The sequence below is a fragment of the Tachypleus tridentatus genome, chromosome 13 (assembly GCF_004210375.1).
Source record: "Tachypleus tridentatus isolate NWPU-2018 chromosome 13, ASM421037v1, whole genome shotgun sequence".
NCBI lineage: Eukaryota > Metazoa > Arthropoda > Merostomata > Xiphosura > Limulidae > Tachypleus > Tachypleus tridentatus.
Window position 1 is genome coordinate 197,267,771 of NC_134837.1, and position 16,348 is coordinate 197,284,118.

Genomic DNA, 16,348 nt, shown 5'->3' on the forward strand with positions numbered 1-16,348 from the left:
CCATGCCAAAGTTATTAACCTTGTTGTTAAAATGTTAAGTGAACAATTGTAGTGTGGCTTGTATAAGTAGAACACCATCTTTAATTTCAAAGTGATTTCAAAGCATTGGTTTGTGTCTAGAGTAACCAATTTTTTTTAAATTTAAATCATAGAAGGTTTTTCTTAACTTTTTAGCCATTAGACTCCTCACGTTGATGATTTTATTCTCTGATAGATTGTTAAGGCAGGGTATTCATAATGGCAACTGCCTGTTGTGGAAACACAACAGGCAGTTGCCATCCATTCTATAAAGTTTCATCACGACTAAGATTTTATTGTTGTGTAACTTGTTTTATGAGTTTGTATCTTAATCTTGAGAAAATTCAGTAAAGTATCAGGTAATGAGCTGTATGGATGATCCTCTTAAGGATTGTTTTTGGCTTTACCATGATCTCAGTCACTGGAACACATGGCATGGTGTGCACTAACCTCAAACTTCTCAAGGGAAAATACATTCATGAATTGCAGAAAATACAATTAGAAGGATGGATATAGTGTGAACATGTAACAAGTGCCCCACTTTATGTTCCTTTCTCAATATTTATTGTTCACTGAATTTTAGGCTTTTATAACTCATCCTATAACTTTTTTTATCTTTATAAGCTAATGCTTTTCATATAGTTTAATTATATCAATAACCTTTGAACACCAATTACATCAGTGTCACATGAAATAATTGGTTTGAAATTATGGTTTAACTGAGTGGTGCCAGTAAAATAAACTACTTGAAATTAGTGTTTATAACTACCCAAGTAAATGAAAGAAAATTCCTCTTATGAATTTTTTCATTACTTTAAGGTTCAGTTTTAATTGATTAGTGTTACAACTCATGAAAATAATGAACTACTTAATGAATTAATTAACAGATTAAATGTGTAGATCAACTCTGTAATTTACTTTAAAAATGAGTTTTTCTTTTAGCTGTGAAGTGCAATGACAATCCATTACTGTTGGAATTACTTGCTGTGTTAGGTTTGAATTTTGACTGTGCCAGCAAAGTGAGTATTACTTTTTACATTGTGATATTTATGAGTAACTTGGTTTTACAGTTCTTTAGAACTTGTTACTTTTTAATTCTCAAATGATGTACAAAGAAAATATTTGTGAAATTTCGTTTGATTTACTGAAGGTTATTATTGAGATTTAAATATTTCAAATGTTGCCTCTTTCTTTTAATTAAGTTTGCCATCAGATAGAATGTCCATTTGAATTGTATTTACTTAACTGAATGTGTGCAAGAACAGGTGATCTTATTAATTAATGTAGCTCTATGTTAATAAGCAGTGTCTAATTATTTCTAATGTTAGATGTCACTAGTGCAGGTCCAGGTAACATAATGACACTTACAGCTTTATGTAACTTGTAGATAGTGTGGCTACATGTAATGTAACGACATTTACAACTTTATATGACACTTGTAGATAGTGCTGGCTGTGTGTAACTTAAGCTAGCATAAGCCTTGTATGTGATGTAGCTTGTGCACCTTTTTATGAAAATCAGTGAGACTAGAATACCTTAAAGTAAGACTTCATGATTTTTACAAACATGTAAATGAGCTGAGTGTATCCTAGTCATTAGGGTGCTGTACTCTCTAAAACTGACATTCTGTAGTATAAATCTCTGTGCTGTTAAAAATAAGTAAAATTTCTCTGGGACTGCAAGTGAATTATGAGAGTAACAGCTAGATTCAACTACTTGTTCTGAATAGAATAGCCCAAGAGTTAATAGTGATGGGTGCTGCTTACCAGTTGATTTCCTTCTAGTCTATTACTGTGTAAGTAGGGAAGGTTAACACAGGCCCTTCAAATCGAACAAACTAACCCATGAATCCTTGCATTTTCTTTATTGTAAAAATGTAACAATTTAGTTACCATAGGAAGATAAGGGAGATGCTATTATTATATGAAAACTCAGTGGTATCCTATTATCATTACAATTAAAAAATGATCCATTTATTATTTATGGATCAGATATTATTCTGCTGAGATGTAGTAACAAATGATATTTATTTTTCAGGTATTTTGGATTTTCACATCATACAAAACAGATTTAATGCGTTTTTCTCTTCCATTCATAAATGATGTTTGCTTATTTTTTTAAAGTTAGGAATTTGAATGCAATAGTTACACTTTTATATAAAGAAAATGGATTTTTTATATGAACGCCAAGATTTGAAACTCCATATCTTATGAAGTTAGATTCATTTTTGAGTCTTTAAATGTGGATTCTGTTAAATATCTTATTGGCTAACCCAGAGTAAACTTGTACATTAATAAATAAATAAAAAAAAAAGTATACAGTGGTGTGTAAAAAATGTTAAACAAAATCAAAAGCATATTCTTTGAACATATTTGGTGTTACAGAATATGTACAGCTTTACTTATTATTGTTTAGATAGAAATACAGTCAATTCTGGGCATGGGAGTGGAGACTTCACGTATTATATATGGCAACCCGTGTAAAACCCGTTCCTTTATCAAACATGCTGCAGTAGTTGGTGTTGACCTGTTGACATTTGATAATGAATCAGAACTTTATAAGATCAAAGCCCTTCATCCTGCAGCTCAACTGGTACTCCATATCTGTGTGGAAAACAGTGGGTTTGTGTGTCAGCTTGGCACAAAGTTTGGGTGTGATCCAAAGAGTGCTGAACATCTTTTGCATGTTGCTCAGGAATTAGGACTCAGTGTTGTAGGAGTAAGGTCAGTAACTACTAATGTATACTTTATTAATACTTAAGCATAAATCTATCTGTTGCTAACAGTTATTTCAGTGAGGCATAAATATAAAGGGTGTGAATTCATAGTGATGTGTGCAGTACAGAAATGAAAATATAAAGTATGCAGTAGCTATAATGGTCTAATGTTAAAGACGTAAGGTGGGGCACTCTTATTTGTCCAACAATTTTATTACAGGCTGGAGTAATGAGAAACAGATGAGATATTCTGTTGAATTATGATTTAAGTAATTTGAAAATACTTGAAATTCAGCTTTACATTTGTAAACTGAAACAGGTCTTTTTTGTAAATTCTGTAATTTGGAGAATGCTTCTGAACATGCTGTTTTGTATTATCTGGTCAGGAAATTTTGTGTAACAAGTGGTGAATTATTTGTACATGTTGATATTTTGCTGTGATGTCTTTTTCTCCTTGTATACTTAGCATAAAATATTCTTTAATACAAAGTTATTTATAGTATCCAAGGTACTTAATGTTGAAAGATTATTTTTAAATGTGTTTGTTAAGAGTTACAGAATTAGTTAAAAGGAATGCTAAAATATCGCACAGAATTTGTTATATTAAACTTAATAATTAGTAGAAATGGGGCTGTTTGCTGCTAGTATTTACTAATCGTAGTATTTGTACCCTGTTGAAGTAATTTAGGAAAGTGAACATTTTCTAAAAAAATTTTTTGTGGGAGGTAGTGCACAGAAATAGTGTTGGTATTGTGATAATGTTTTTATGTATTAAAAGTGAGACCATTTATTGAAGAGATTTTTTTTAAGAACTGCATATTTTTATTACTACATTTAAGTTACCTTTAGTGAAGGTATAATCAAGCCCTCATGAACAGCCATAGTGAAAATTGTGTTCTTGTTGTGAGGAGGATATGTTTATTAAATTGTTCTGTTTCAGAGAAATGGTTGTTACACATACCATAGTTTTTTTATAATTGTGTAAATCTTGAAAGTGTGAAATTTATTTTTTGTTTGTTTGTAGTGATATTCAATAGATAGCTCTACATTGTATTTATTATTCCAGTCATATACATTGATACACATGTATGCTTCATCCACTATAATAAGATTATTTCTTTACATTTATTAAAGTTAAGTACAATGTGAGAATGGGAACTTGGTGAAGATTGTGAGAATGGGCATCTAAATGTCTTCTCATGGAAGAAATGTCATAAGCTTCCAAAACATTGTGGAATTTGATTTAAAGAATGAAAACTTGAAAATTTGTAAATAGATATGGCTCCTAGAGCTTGTGATATTTACTTCAGAATTTTCAGGAAATTTAACCAGATTTCTGAGCTTTTTGCTTTTATTTTTGTCTGGAATTAAACAGGAAAAATGCACTCATAATGGCAAACACTACTACAATTTTTAAAGGAGGTTATAAGCTTTGCCAGGGAATTATAGGTGAGCTAAGAGAGGCTGACGAAGAGTGATTTGAAATATTAGATTACGTTCAAAACGTTGTTGGACAATATAACATGGCTTTACAAAGACAAGATTGTCTCCTTATCTTATTAACTTCTTTTTTTGAAGATACTGTTTCTTACTTGGATTATGTAATTGGTTTACATGGATTTTGAGAAACCTTTTGACTAACTGCCACAAATATAGCTGTTGAAAATAATTTCTCACTAAGGAATAAATAAGCTTAAATGGATATGAGGGTGACCAAGTGTGAGATAAATGTTATTAACGGAGTTCAGTTTAATTGGACTAAAGTTGTGTACTTCAGGCATTTGTGGTGAGACTTATGCTGTTCGTTATCCATACTCGTGACATTGACAGTCAGTAAATTAGTAAAGTTTGTAGATGATAGACCTGCTAACATTTGGAAACATCCATGGAGGATTTGTATGTGCTGTTAATGGACTACCAGCAGTGTAGAAACTATTAAGACAGAAAATATACATATCAATTTTCTTCATAAAATAATATTGACATTAATAATGTTAAAAGACAAGTGGTTAATGTTCTGTAAACATTACCAGATTATACATTTCATGGAGGATTTTGTTCTAATTCATACATGCTTACTCTATTGTTTTCTAGGGTTGCCCGCAAAATATAGTGTAATGATGATACAAGTGATTATTTTAAAGTGGGTTTTATTTCATGTCTTTGTTCTATTAGTTTGTAATTTTTACTTATAACTATATATAATATAAAAAATATGATAAATAGAAATTATTTTATACCATTATCATCTGTCCATGTCAACAAAGAAATTTTTTGGGTGTAGTTTTGGTCCTGATGATTCTACAGAAGCTCTTAATTATGTTTCATTGCCACTTTTTGCTGTCTGTTGTAAAGTTAATAATAAATAGGCTTGTTATTGACCAATACTGTTTTGTCAAACAATCACAGTACTTTAATTTATTCACTTTACTAAAGTACCTTTATATCACTGTTTTTTCTTTGATGCTATAATGTGATTTTGAAGCAAATTCTTTTAAAATTCCTATTTTTATAAAGTAAAAAATTTTAACTAAACTCAAGTATTTACCCCAAAACTTAAAGTTTATCCAACTTTATTTCACATTGAATCAGAACATTTAAAGACAGATGTAGTTTCAGTGACCAATGCTGCCAACTCTTGTACTTGGAGAAGTTACGTTACAGTTTTTATGTATGTTTATAGATTCAGGAAAAATGTGAAATGTTAAGCTTTGGAAGAATTACTATTTGTGCACACTAATTAGTGACTTGTTGGGAATATGATAACAATTATGTATTTCCTGATAAACTTCAGTATGCTTGTGGGTATAGTGTTATAAGAATATTGAATCTGGGTGTCTGTAATTAGGATGCGATTTTTGCAGAGATCATATCAACTGATCAGTTGGATAAACACTTGTAAGGTAATATTTGTGCTTAAGTGTCGTGTTAATTGTGTGGATTATTTTAATATAAATTACACATAAGTTAGAGTGAAAAACCTTGTGGTTGAGGAAAAAGAGTTTGGAATACTGTAATTGTTAAGTCTTTGTCATTTGTTCAATTGGAAAACCGGTTTGGGTTGTGTATCTAAGTGTTAAATGAGAGCCTAAAGACAGCATGATTTTGTTGGTTAAGTAATTATATTTTGTTCAATGTATTGTGTAAGGTTTTAGTCTTATCTCAGAATGAAGTTCAAAGGAGAGCCAACTTCATGACTACATTCATGATTTTAACATTATTATAGTGTCATAACAGTTAATAGATTCACTGATATTTTGCCTCATACTGTGTATCTTATCATGACCATGTGTGATTCCATAGATACCAGCTGTTCCTTAAATGTACACTTGCCAATTGACAAGGCTAATATGCTTGCTGCACTTGTATGTAGAAACTTGGCTTCTAAGCAATAGTCATTGAAGCAAGACCTTTACTGGTATTTCAGTGGCTTTTGGTTCTTTTTTAATGTTATTTGAGAAGTTTTGTGTGGGAAAACTGCTTTGTTAGTATACATACAAATTTAACATTTCCTGGATCATATTACACTCATTGTATGTAAAATCATTTATCTTGCATGTTCTTGACAAACTAGTTGTACATCATGATGTACAGTGTTTTGTATTCTACTGTGAAGTAACATTACATCTCTTATTGTCATGTGTTGATAGGTGGAGGTATTTTAATTTATCTCTTGAAGAGAAAGGTTGTAGGAATATTAAAATGAATGCACCAGGTTTTTGCACAATGAATCATGAGGTGATAAATTTTGAGTTTGAAAATCCTAACACTTTCTGTTCAGGTACTTCTCCAGTAATGGTAAATCCTTCAAGCAAAATTACATTAAAAGTTATGTAAACTGCAACTTTATATAAAAGTTTTTTTAAGAAAAGGGTTAATAAATATTTAGAGGGCCAAGGTTTGATTAAGTGATTAATTTTGTGTCTTTTGAAAGAGAATGGAGATATCGCATCCTAATGAGCCAAACTTGTGATTTATATAAGTTCTGTATCTTTAATTTGTAGAATGTGTTTCAAATAAATATTATGCTTGTCCTTGGAATAAGAAACAAGATAAGACCTAGATTGTTTGGTTAAGAACTATACTATTGGTATATTGTCTTTTTGATGTATTTGTTTTGGATTTATTTCTCTATTTTGTATTGCTATGTTGTACTGATAAGCCTGCTGGAGGTTGTGTTAGTTTAGTTTTTACTTGCATCTTGAAAGTTTTACTTTTGAATGCCCTTTTAAACATTAGTTTTACTTTACAGAGATCAAGATGTAACTTACTTTTATGCATTTATTATAGCTTCCATGTTGGCAGTAATTGTGTGGATAAAACAAAGTATAACAAAGCCATAAGATGTGCTCGTCAAGTTTTTGACAGGGCTATCAGCATGAATTTCAACATGACTCTTTTGGACATAGGAGGAGGTTTTCCTGGATCTGTAGAAGAGAATGTGGATTTTGATGAGGTAAATTGCATTTAACCTGAAGATGAATTAGGAAAGTCAAAACATTGCTCTCTGCTTTATTTGTAAGTGTTAATACCCATGCCAGCTGTTCTGAAAAAACATTATTTCATGTGGACTTATCATCAAGAATAAACCTGGATATTTTTCATTTAGTCATTATAGAAACAGAAGATATTTTCAATAATTCTTTTAATATTTTTAGTTCTTAAGATAAATTAAAAATAATTTAATATTGTCTATGATGATTAATTATACACTAAAAGGTTTTTGTTTGACCATTAAGATTTGAATACATTAGGTGTGACCATTCTCGGATTGTCCCATCATAAATTATACCTGATGTGTCTGTTTGTTTCCATTAAGATTGTCTGTGTGGTGAATGAAGCTTTGGAAGAATATTTTCCACTTGATCTTGGAGTAGATATCATTGCAGAACCGGGTCGTTACTTCACAACATCTGCCTTCAATCTTTGTGCCAACATTATTGCCAAAAGAGAAGCAGTCTCTTCACATGATGGTAAGTAATTCATTAATGTATTTGAACTACTTGGAAACTTGTATATATATATAAAATGCAAACTTCCAGATATAAATCTTGGATCTGTTTCTTTCACAAAGTATGTGGAAATATTTTATAATTTAAAATTAAAACATTTCACTTTAAATTACTTTTGGTGAGAAAATGTAGTTTATTAACATAAGTTTTAATGAAACTACATATCACTGATAGAATATTTCAAGTATCAGAAGTTTAAAGTTCATCTTATAGAGGAATGTCAATTTATCTTAATCTATAATTAAATATTTTTATTAAATTTTTGTATTTAGGAATAATTTCTGATGTAAAACAACACTACATTTATAACTAATTTTTATTTCTCAAATTTTGGATACTTTCATTTTGACTTTATATACACACAAAATGTTTTTGTAAAATCTTGTTGTAGATAGTCTATCCTCTGCTCTTTTCATAGAATCCTGTATGCAGAGATGTTGCTGTATAAAAGCAAAGTATAATGAATAGTTTCTATAGTAAAGTTTAAAGTATTTTAAGTTATTATCATTAATGGAAAAGTTTAAAACTTAAATAATCTATCATTAATTATCAACTTAAAATTAATACATTTTTCTGTCAAAATCAGGTTCCTACTTTTTCCAGTTTGTAAACGTCTCTGTAACTTTCTGTTATACCATTACTTGAATTCTGTATTAGCATGGCTGTGATAAAGCTTGCTGGATGTATCCAAAATATATTTTGATAAAGTTTACTCTCAAATGATGAAAATCTTGATTAAAGACCGGCTTGTACAGTGTGAATGACTGTTTTTTACAGTTTTTTCAGCACAGTCTAAGTTGTTCATCAGACAGTAGTTAATGCGTACAGTAGTGTATTCCTCATTTGTTTGTTATTTTCCTGGTGCACTGCTTTAATCAAAGTGCTCTTAAGGTGTCAGGAAAGTGTTTATTTACCAGTTCAAGTTTGAACTTTTGAAAAATTTCCACAACATGTACCTGAAGTTTCTTCCTTCAGTTCTTGTAAGGCATTCTTTCCTTTTATTACCAAAAACAGTACTTAATAGCAAGAAATGTTTTCTTTTTAAAACTGCATATAAAAAATAAACATGCATTTAGCACATCTTTATACAGGCAACATTTTGACAAAAGTAAAGTCTAGCATCTTTTCAAGAGTTCATGACATTCAGTTGACATGCTCTGTTGCTCAAGTAAGAATTACTTAGTAACTCTAAATGATTTACTTCATGTTTTGTGTACAACAAATCATTTTCCATGTACTTTTGGAAAATCAAAATGTTGCACACAAAATACACTGACAGTCTTCTCAAAGTACCTTCTGAATTTTTCAGATCATTTGAATGTGTTTTCAAGAAGTCTTATGATTTAGATGCACTATCTTTCAGTGCCAGTTCAACTCTATGGGGAGCATAGTGAATACCTAGAAGCCAAAGACAATTGTAGTTTTTCAGTTTTGTTATCAGTCCTTTGTAAATTCCACTGAAATCTCCAGTAGCTCTACCTGAAACAAGGTGGTTCTCTGTAGGAACTGAAGCTCATTTTACAAGCATGAATGTTGCTGTGATAGTGCTTGACAAATGTGAAGGCCTGATTCTGTAAATCCTAAACTTTTTTTGGTGAAATATCATTTTAGGTTTTTCATTTGTGACTTGTAATTTTTTATAGGTATTTCTTAGAGTAAAATACATAATTTCAATAAAAGGTTTCATCAACATGGAAAGATGGTAGTTACTGATGTGAAATATGCAAATGTTCTGAAAAAACTAACTGGATTGGTTAAAACTTAGGCTTAGCTGTTCTTGTCTGAAAGTAAAGCTTTTATTTTAGTATAATATCAAGACTTAAAAACAACTCATATTTACTTTTTGTTTAAAATTCTGAACATAATTACCCCAAGATAAACAGTCTAAAATATTTATACCTTAAAAGCATATAGTTTACTGTAGACCTCACAAGCTTGTGACAGATTTAAACTTTTGAATCTCATTTTTGTATTATTGGTGTTATTAAAAAAAATGGTGGTATCCAATTGATGATTCACAATTGTATGATAATTATAGATCTTTGTCCTTTGTTTGGCTAAATGAGGACTGATACTTGTAGTACTGGACTACAAATCTGGAGAATCTGTTACTAATGCTCAGAGTGGTTGGTATAATCACCTCAAAATTACGGGTGACTAGTATCAATAGCCCTTTAGCTTTGCACATTATTCAACAAACAACTTTGTTATTGATTTATAAAACAAAGCATGTCATGTTAAGTTTTTTTTTATAGGATTGTCTTTATGATTTACAAATTACTCTAATTGTTGTAATTCTTAGTGCTGACATATATAGTAACTTTAGTTTTTATAAAACTAATTAAACATCTAAATCAACAAGTGTTGTTTCTTTGCGTTCTAAAACAGAATAAGAAATTTAGTGTTATACTTTTGAGATATGAAAAGAATTAAGTTACTGGTGTTTGTATTTTTGCTATAAAGGAGATCCTTTAATAACATATTACCTCAATGATGGTGTCTACGGATCATTTAGCTGTTTGTTGTTTGATGAAGCTGAAATGAAACCACTGCATTTAATGGTAAGATAGAGATTGTTGGCTTTCCTACAGAATTGATTATTTATCTAATTTTGTATTAATCTTCTGAGACGTTTTTTAAAAAGTGATACTACTACTAATAATATTATTATTATTATTATTATTATGCCACTATGCATCCCATTGTTACTGCATACTGAAAACTGCATTTTTACTGAGCAAGATATCTTGAACAAACCAGTGTGATAATCAATAATGCTAATAAGTGACAATGATTATAACAAGCATTTGGAAGAAAGGAAAATGTTATTTCTAAACAAACATACTTCTGCTGACACTATGGTTATTTCTCCATCTCCAGGAGTTCCACTCTTTGCCCATATAAGCATTGAACATGCTTATTCCAGTGTTTTCTGCTCAACATGAATTCCCTTGGCAAATTCTAAAATACAAAATTTTCCACCAATTTCAATGCACCTTATGTCTAGGTAATATAAGCACCTTATTCAGATAATGTATTCACTTTTTCTCAAAGCATTGTGCACAAGTTTCTATAAACAGCAGTCACAACACAAACATGATTAACATTTCTATGGTTATATATTTGTTTATAATTTACTATTAAAACAATCTTCAGTGGATTTGCTTTCAGTTCATGTTTCCAATAAGTGATACTTTGAAGATTCACTGGAATTCTCAACTTCATTTGTTTTGGTCTCCAATGCCTCATTCTAAAGTGGTGGCAGTAGATCGGATCAGTTGGCACTGGACAGTTTTACATCTATACACCTTTCCCCAATTCAAATATTGTCCCAGGTTCTGATTGGTTTATTTTACTCCCTGTCTAGGTTTCTTGGTTACACCTTTATTGGCCATCTCAAACACAGTATCTACAGAATATTTAACACTACTCTTCAACATTGGTTATATCTGTTAAGACAACCTCAGTCAGGCATTCTCAACCCAGATGTTTGGAAACTCAATCTTCAAGCATGGAAGTTGTGTGGTCCTTTACCAGACATAAGGGTTTAATAGAGTCATTCAAATGATAGTTGCCTCCCACAGTCCTGATCTCAACCCTGTTCAGAACATCTGGGATTTGATATATCAAAAGCTTGACAAATCAAAAGTTACCTCCAAAGAAAGTTTATAGAAGTGTGTTGCAGACAGTTTGATTGCATTCTCAGTGGACACTTTGATTAAATGTCTTAACAGTGCCTGAAAGATCATTTGCAAAAGGAGGGGACACACAAACTATTAACTGATTGCTAAAGTCAGTCACTTCCACTGAGTTTCTGTTGTACTAAGTATGAAGAGTAATCAAATTTTGATGTTTCACCTGTGGTTTACATTCCACTGTTCTTCAAACATAGCCTGAAATTTAATTTTTAACTTTATCCTAATACTGCTACAGTGATTTAAATTCAATAATTAAATATGAATCAGAATTGAATGCTTAAGTTCAAGCTATTCTTCAGTTTACTGCCATGAACTCTACACTGACAGCTTTTTGTTTTGTTTTTCAATGAAATAAATATTGTACTCTTAACAGGTCTTAATTGTTAAATATACAACAAACCTATCCTTGAATTCTGTCTAGGATATTGCTTTACCTTATCAGTAATATAAATACAGAATTCACAAGTTGAACCTTAATTACGAAAATAGTAAATTTTTAACTCTGACACTATGTAAAGCTAACTCAGTTCTGATTTAGTTGAGAAAAAAAATTACATATTGTTAAGACCTTTGGTTTGGAAATTAAGCTTTACTCTGATAGCAATAAGTAAAAAAAACTCAAACCAAAAGCCTGAAAAACTAGAGTCTTCTCAATCTTAGAATTGTGAACTGTAGTGGGTATTTTTCTTGGTACCAACTTCATTTTGTATTTCTACTCTTAGGATAGTATGGATTATGAAGAAGTGTGCTGCAGTTTGTGGGGTCCTACTTGTGATAAGCTGGATCAAATTGTGAAGAAGTGTAACCTTCCTGTTCTGACAGTTGGAGACTGGCTGATGTTTGAAAATATGGGAGCTTATAACATGACTTTAGCATCCAATTTTGATAATTTTAAGAAACTGTCAGTTAAGACTATACTACCAGTAGGGACATGGTGAGAACAGTTTTGTTTATTTTTGGTTGCAACCAATAACAAGTCAGGTAACAAAAACACAACTTGTTGATTAGACAGTAAATTGTCCTGAATAGGTTCTGTTTTGGTTACCCTAAGTTGTCTTTGGCATTATTAGTATACGTATTTCTAGTAATGCTTCATATGACTGCTTTGTGAAATTATCAGATTTGGCATTTAAACTTTTATTGTAATACTTGTTCTCCATTCACATTAAAAGAACAAAGAAGCCATAGAACTTTCAACAGGTCTGTATGAAATTGCTAGGAATTGAGACATTCCAATGAAGATGTTAAAAGCTTTTGTCCTTGTTTTATAGATCAGAGACTAAAGAAATTTTATAGGTACATGACTAGAATTGCTGTCTGGTTGTAATGATCACTCTTTTGAAAACGTTGTATATGCATAATTAAATGAATGCTTTAACATTAATAATACACATGCCTTGGTTTTCTTTATCTGGTTGCAATATATTCATGCTTTTGTAAAGCAATTTTAGTTGTATTCTAATTCTGTGACTAATTTAGTATTGTCTACTGCAAATTGAATAGGAAATCTAAAACTCCAACATTCTAACATAGTAAAGTGAAAGAGCTAGATAAATTTATATGGTTTTAAAAGGATGAAACTTAAGCTAAAATTGAGTTTTGATGAGCTTTTCTAAAACTGCTTTGTTTATATTTCTAGATATGTTCTAGTTTTTGTGACAATGTTTCTTACATTTATGTAAGAAATGTCTTGGAAATGTAAGCTGTATAAGAACATTTTATATATATGAATTTAAATGCAAGAAAACTTGTATGTGAAGTTTGTTTTAACAGAAAGTGTTACAGTACTTACATAAACTAGCATAAGCAATTTTATTTCTTCCTTGTAGTGAGTTTTTGCAAGAACTCCCAGGATGGTGGCACCTAGCACAGGCTCTTGAAGCCAATATTGAACATGTGCAAGTAGAAAAGGATGGCAAGTTGCATAATGCCTTAAACTTCAATGCTCTTCAACAGTTTTCTGTTAAAGATCTAATGACAGCTTAGACACCTATTTATGGACTGGGTTCAGCTTTAAAGAAAATCGGGAAATACGCTACTCTTATTTGAACAGATATTTAATCCATTAACCTTATCTTTCAAGCTTACTTTAATGATTCTAAAACAGTTACATTCCGCTTACAACATCTCTTAATTTTGCTACAGAATTTTTTTTTTCATTGTACGTGATTTTTTTTAAGAAAATTTTTAAATTATCTATTTCACTTTTTATAGAAAATTGATTTTAATCAATTCAGGTTTATATATATATCCTTCTGAATCACTTGTGTTGAGCTGAAGCTGAAATTTAATATTTTATGTATTTAGAAGAATGTTTGCTTTTGATTAGGGGTCATGGGATCTGTATTCAGACTTGTGGATCAGATTTTTTGTTTTCCTTTATGATGAGACAATAACAGTGTGCATTCTCATGAATATCCATAGTAAGTTTTGTTAAAAGATTTGATTAATATTTGGTAGAGGTGTAATGCCATGGCTCATTCAACAGTATGGCTAGACCAAGGCTTATTTTATGTATCCATGTGTATCTTAAAAATTAAATGAAATAAAAATGTGTTCTGAAACATGTTTATTTTGGTTAATTTTGGAAGTGATATAGAATTTGTGAATAATTAAAATTTTTTTAAAACTTTAATAGTCAACTCAAAATCAGATTTTTAGCCATTTTCTTGAATTAAAGGCTGGTAGTGTATTGAAACTGTTAAATGATAAATGTTAATTGACTTGTTCAAGTTAACTTTTTGTAGGTGTGTCATTTATGTACTTTGAGCTTTTACACAAATTAAAGTGTTAAAAGTGCAGACTCGTGACTGTTAAATGAACAATAAACTGAGCACAGAAAGCAAAAGAGAAACAAATGCATAAAATCTTTACTTGTATTAATGAAATGCATTTTTGTATAAACACAGCTGGCTGTCATGGCTTGAGAAGGGTTTTCAAATGTGCTTCTTGACAATATTGTGTGTGGAAATTGTATTGATTGTAAATATAAAAACTGTTGATGTAAAGATAAACTTCAAGAGGGAAGAGGAAGTGTGGTGTAAAATACGTATGTATTTTCTCCCTTATTTAAATGTAGAAATTTTCATTTCTTGTTTAGTCTGAGTATGTAGTTTTCACCTTACACGTAGTTCATAAAACCATTCAGTTGACTTTGCTCTCTAGAAATACCTGCTCTGCCTGTGGGAACATTGCTACAAAGCTGCACTTTGTGCAAAGAAGTCTGTAATAGGAATGTCCTTCATTCATAGAACAGATATGTTAAAAATTATGGACATCCCATTGTTGAATAAAAAATGGGAAGTCACATGGCTAGCACTAGGGTAAATCTAAGATTTTCCACTAAGAAATAGTAGAGTAAACACTGACTTAGTATCTTAACTTGCTTAAATGGACAGCATCTTGTGGGAAGAAAATCTCTTGTTTAAAAGTCCAGTAACAGGTGACCATCCAGTACCTACAAAGCAAATACACATGTCTGGTATGTTTATTAGCTTGAATTTAGGTACTAGTTAACTTAGTTGCTTTATTTTACCTGCTGCTCTTCCCATTATAAAGTGGTTCATTAGGTGATCATTAACTTACATAAGAAAAACAGTAATATTTAAACAGTAACAGTAATCTACATTGAATAGGACAAGGTATGATATGCTATGACAGTTTAAAGTATTGTATAAGAAATAGATACCTGGAATGTAGAAAGAGTAATTTGAAATTAATAGAAATAGAGTAAATTATAAAGATGGTAGAATATAGTTAGGAAATACACAATTTTTGACAGAAATTGAAACTACATTCAAGCCAAATGAGAAAATGGTGCTTAAAACGTGAGTGGGGGGGGGGATACTTGTTAAAGTAGCGATCAGCAAGTGCATATCTCGGAATAACTGACAGGTTTTATTGAATTTGAAAAACAATCTGTATAGAATAGGTCCAGTGTATTCACGTGATTAACAGAAAATTAACAAACCTTCATACTTAACGTTATAAGATCACTACCAGTACTTAAATGTAAAAACTGAAAAAATACAACAGAATTTATAGTGCTGGGATTAGAAGTACGAATGTTGAATTATAATAAACAAAGGCAGCCACTTTTCTACTGCGTGTAGTAATAACGATATTAAGAAAGGATGTTTGAGGAACAAGCTAGTATACAGACTAACCTGTTTCCTTAAAGAAACGTTAAAAATGGTGTGCTAAATATCCTGTAAATATATTAACGTATGAAGTAGTGCTTGATGTTGTCAGTGAAAACACTGCAAATTTGGATAAAATGAATTTCTGTGAAGCTGAAAATGATATCTGACCCAAGTTCTGTGAAGTGCAGTACATTATCAGTAGAAGGTTCAGGTGTATTTAGTGTTCTGTAAGTTCCAGGATAGTATTAGTAGAGGGTTTCAATATATTTTGTATTCTGTTAAGTCGTATGATATTATTAGTAGAGCGTTCAGGTGTATTTCATGTTCTGCGAGTCGTAGGACTGTTAGAAGGATTAACCATATTTAATATTCCGAAAGTCGTACAATAATATCAGAAAGAGGTTCGAGTTCATTTCGTGTATCAAGAAAGAACTTAAGATTTTGCCTTAAGTCGTACAATAATATCAGAAAGAGGTTCGAGTTCATTTCGTGTATCAAGAAAGAACTTAAGATTTTGCCTTTTTAGTCATCAGTGTCAGGAATAACAATACCAAAGCTTGTTATGCCGCCCTTATAAATTAAAACAGAAGAATCTAGGGTTGAGGCAGTAGAGCTAATAGTTCAATAGTAAGAGTGGAATTTAATGTAACTAGGCAACAGTTTTACCACTGAAAACTTCCTGATTTTCGAGTTTAAGAATTTGCGAAAAATATAAAAGACGGACATTTTAGAATAAGATAGATAAATATTACAACCTTCTAG

The 16,348-nt window shown here is 30.8% G+C and overlaps 1 protein-coding gene across 1 annotated transcript in view; it reads left to right on the forward strand.

The window, feature by feature from the left end:
- LOC143239227 (ornithine decarboxylase-like) overlaps positions 1–14,008 on the forward strand; it is a 36,537-nt gene extending 22,529 nt beyond the window's left edge. Inside the window, exons 5-11 of the mRNA XM_076480125.1 lie at positions 961–1,037; positions 2,434–2,741; positions 7,025–7,190; positions 7,554–7,707; positions 10,210–10,307; positions 12,167–12,378; positions 13,274–14,008. Of these exons, the coding sequence (XP_076336240.1) occupies positions 961–1,037; positions 2,434–2,741; positions 7,025–7,190; positions 7,554–7,707; positions 10,210–10,307; positions 12,167–12,378; positions 13,274–13,430 (1,172 nt within the window). The 3' untranslated portion in view covers positions 13,431–14,008. The remainder of the gene's footprint in view (positions 1–960; positions 1,038–2,433; positions 2,742–7,024; positions 7,191–7,553; positions 7,708–10,209; positions 10,308–12,166; positions 12,379–13,273) is intronic.
- Positions 14,009–16,348: the final 2,340 nt, after the last annotated feature.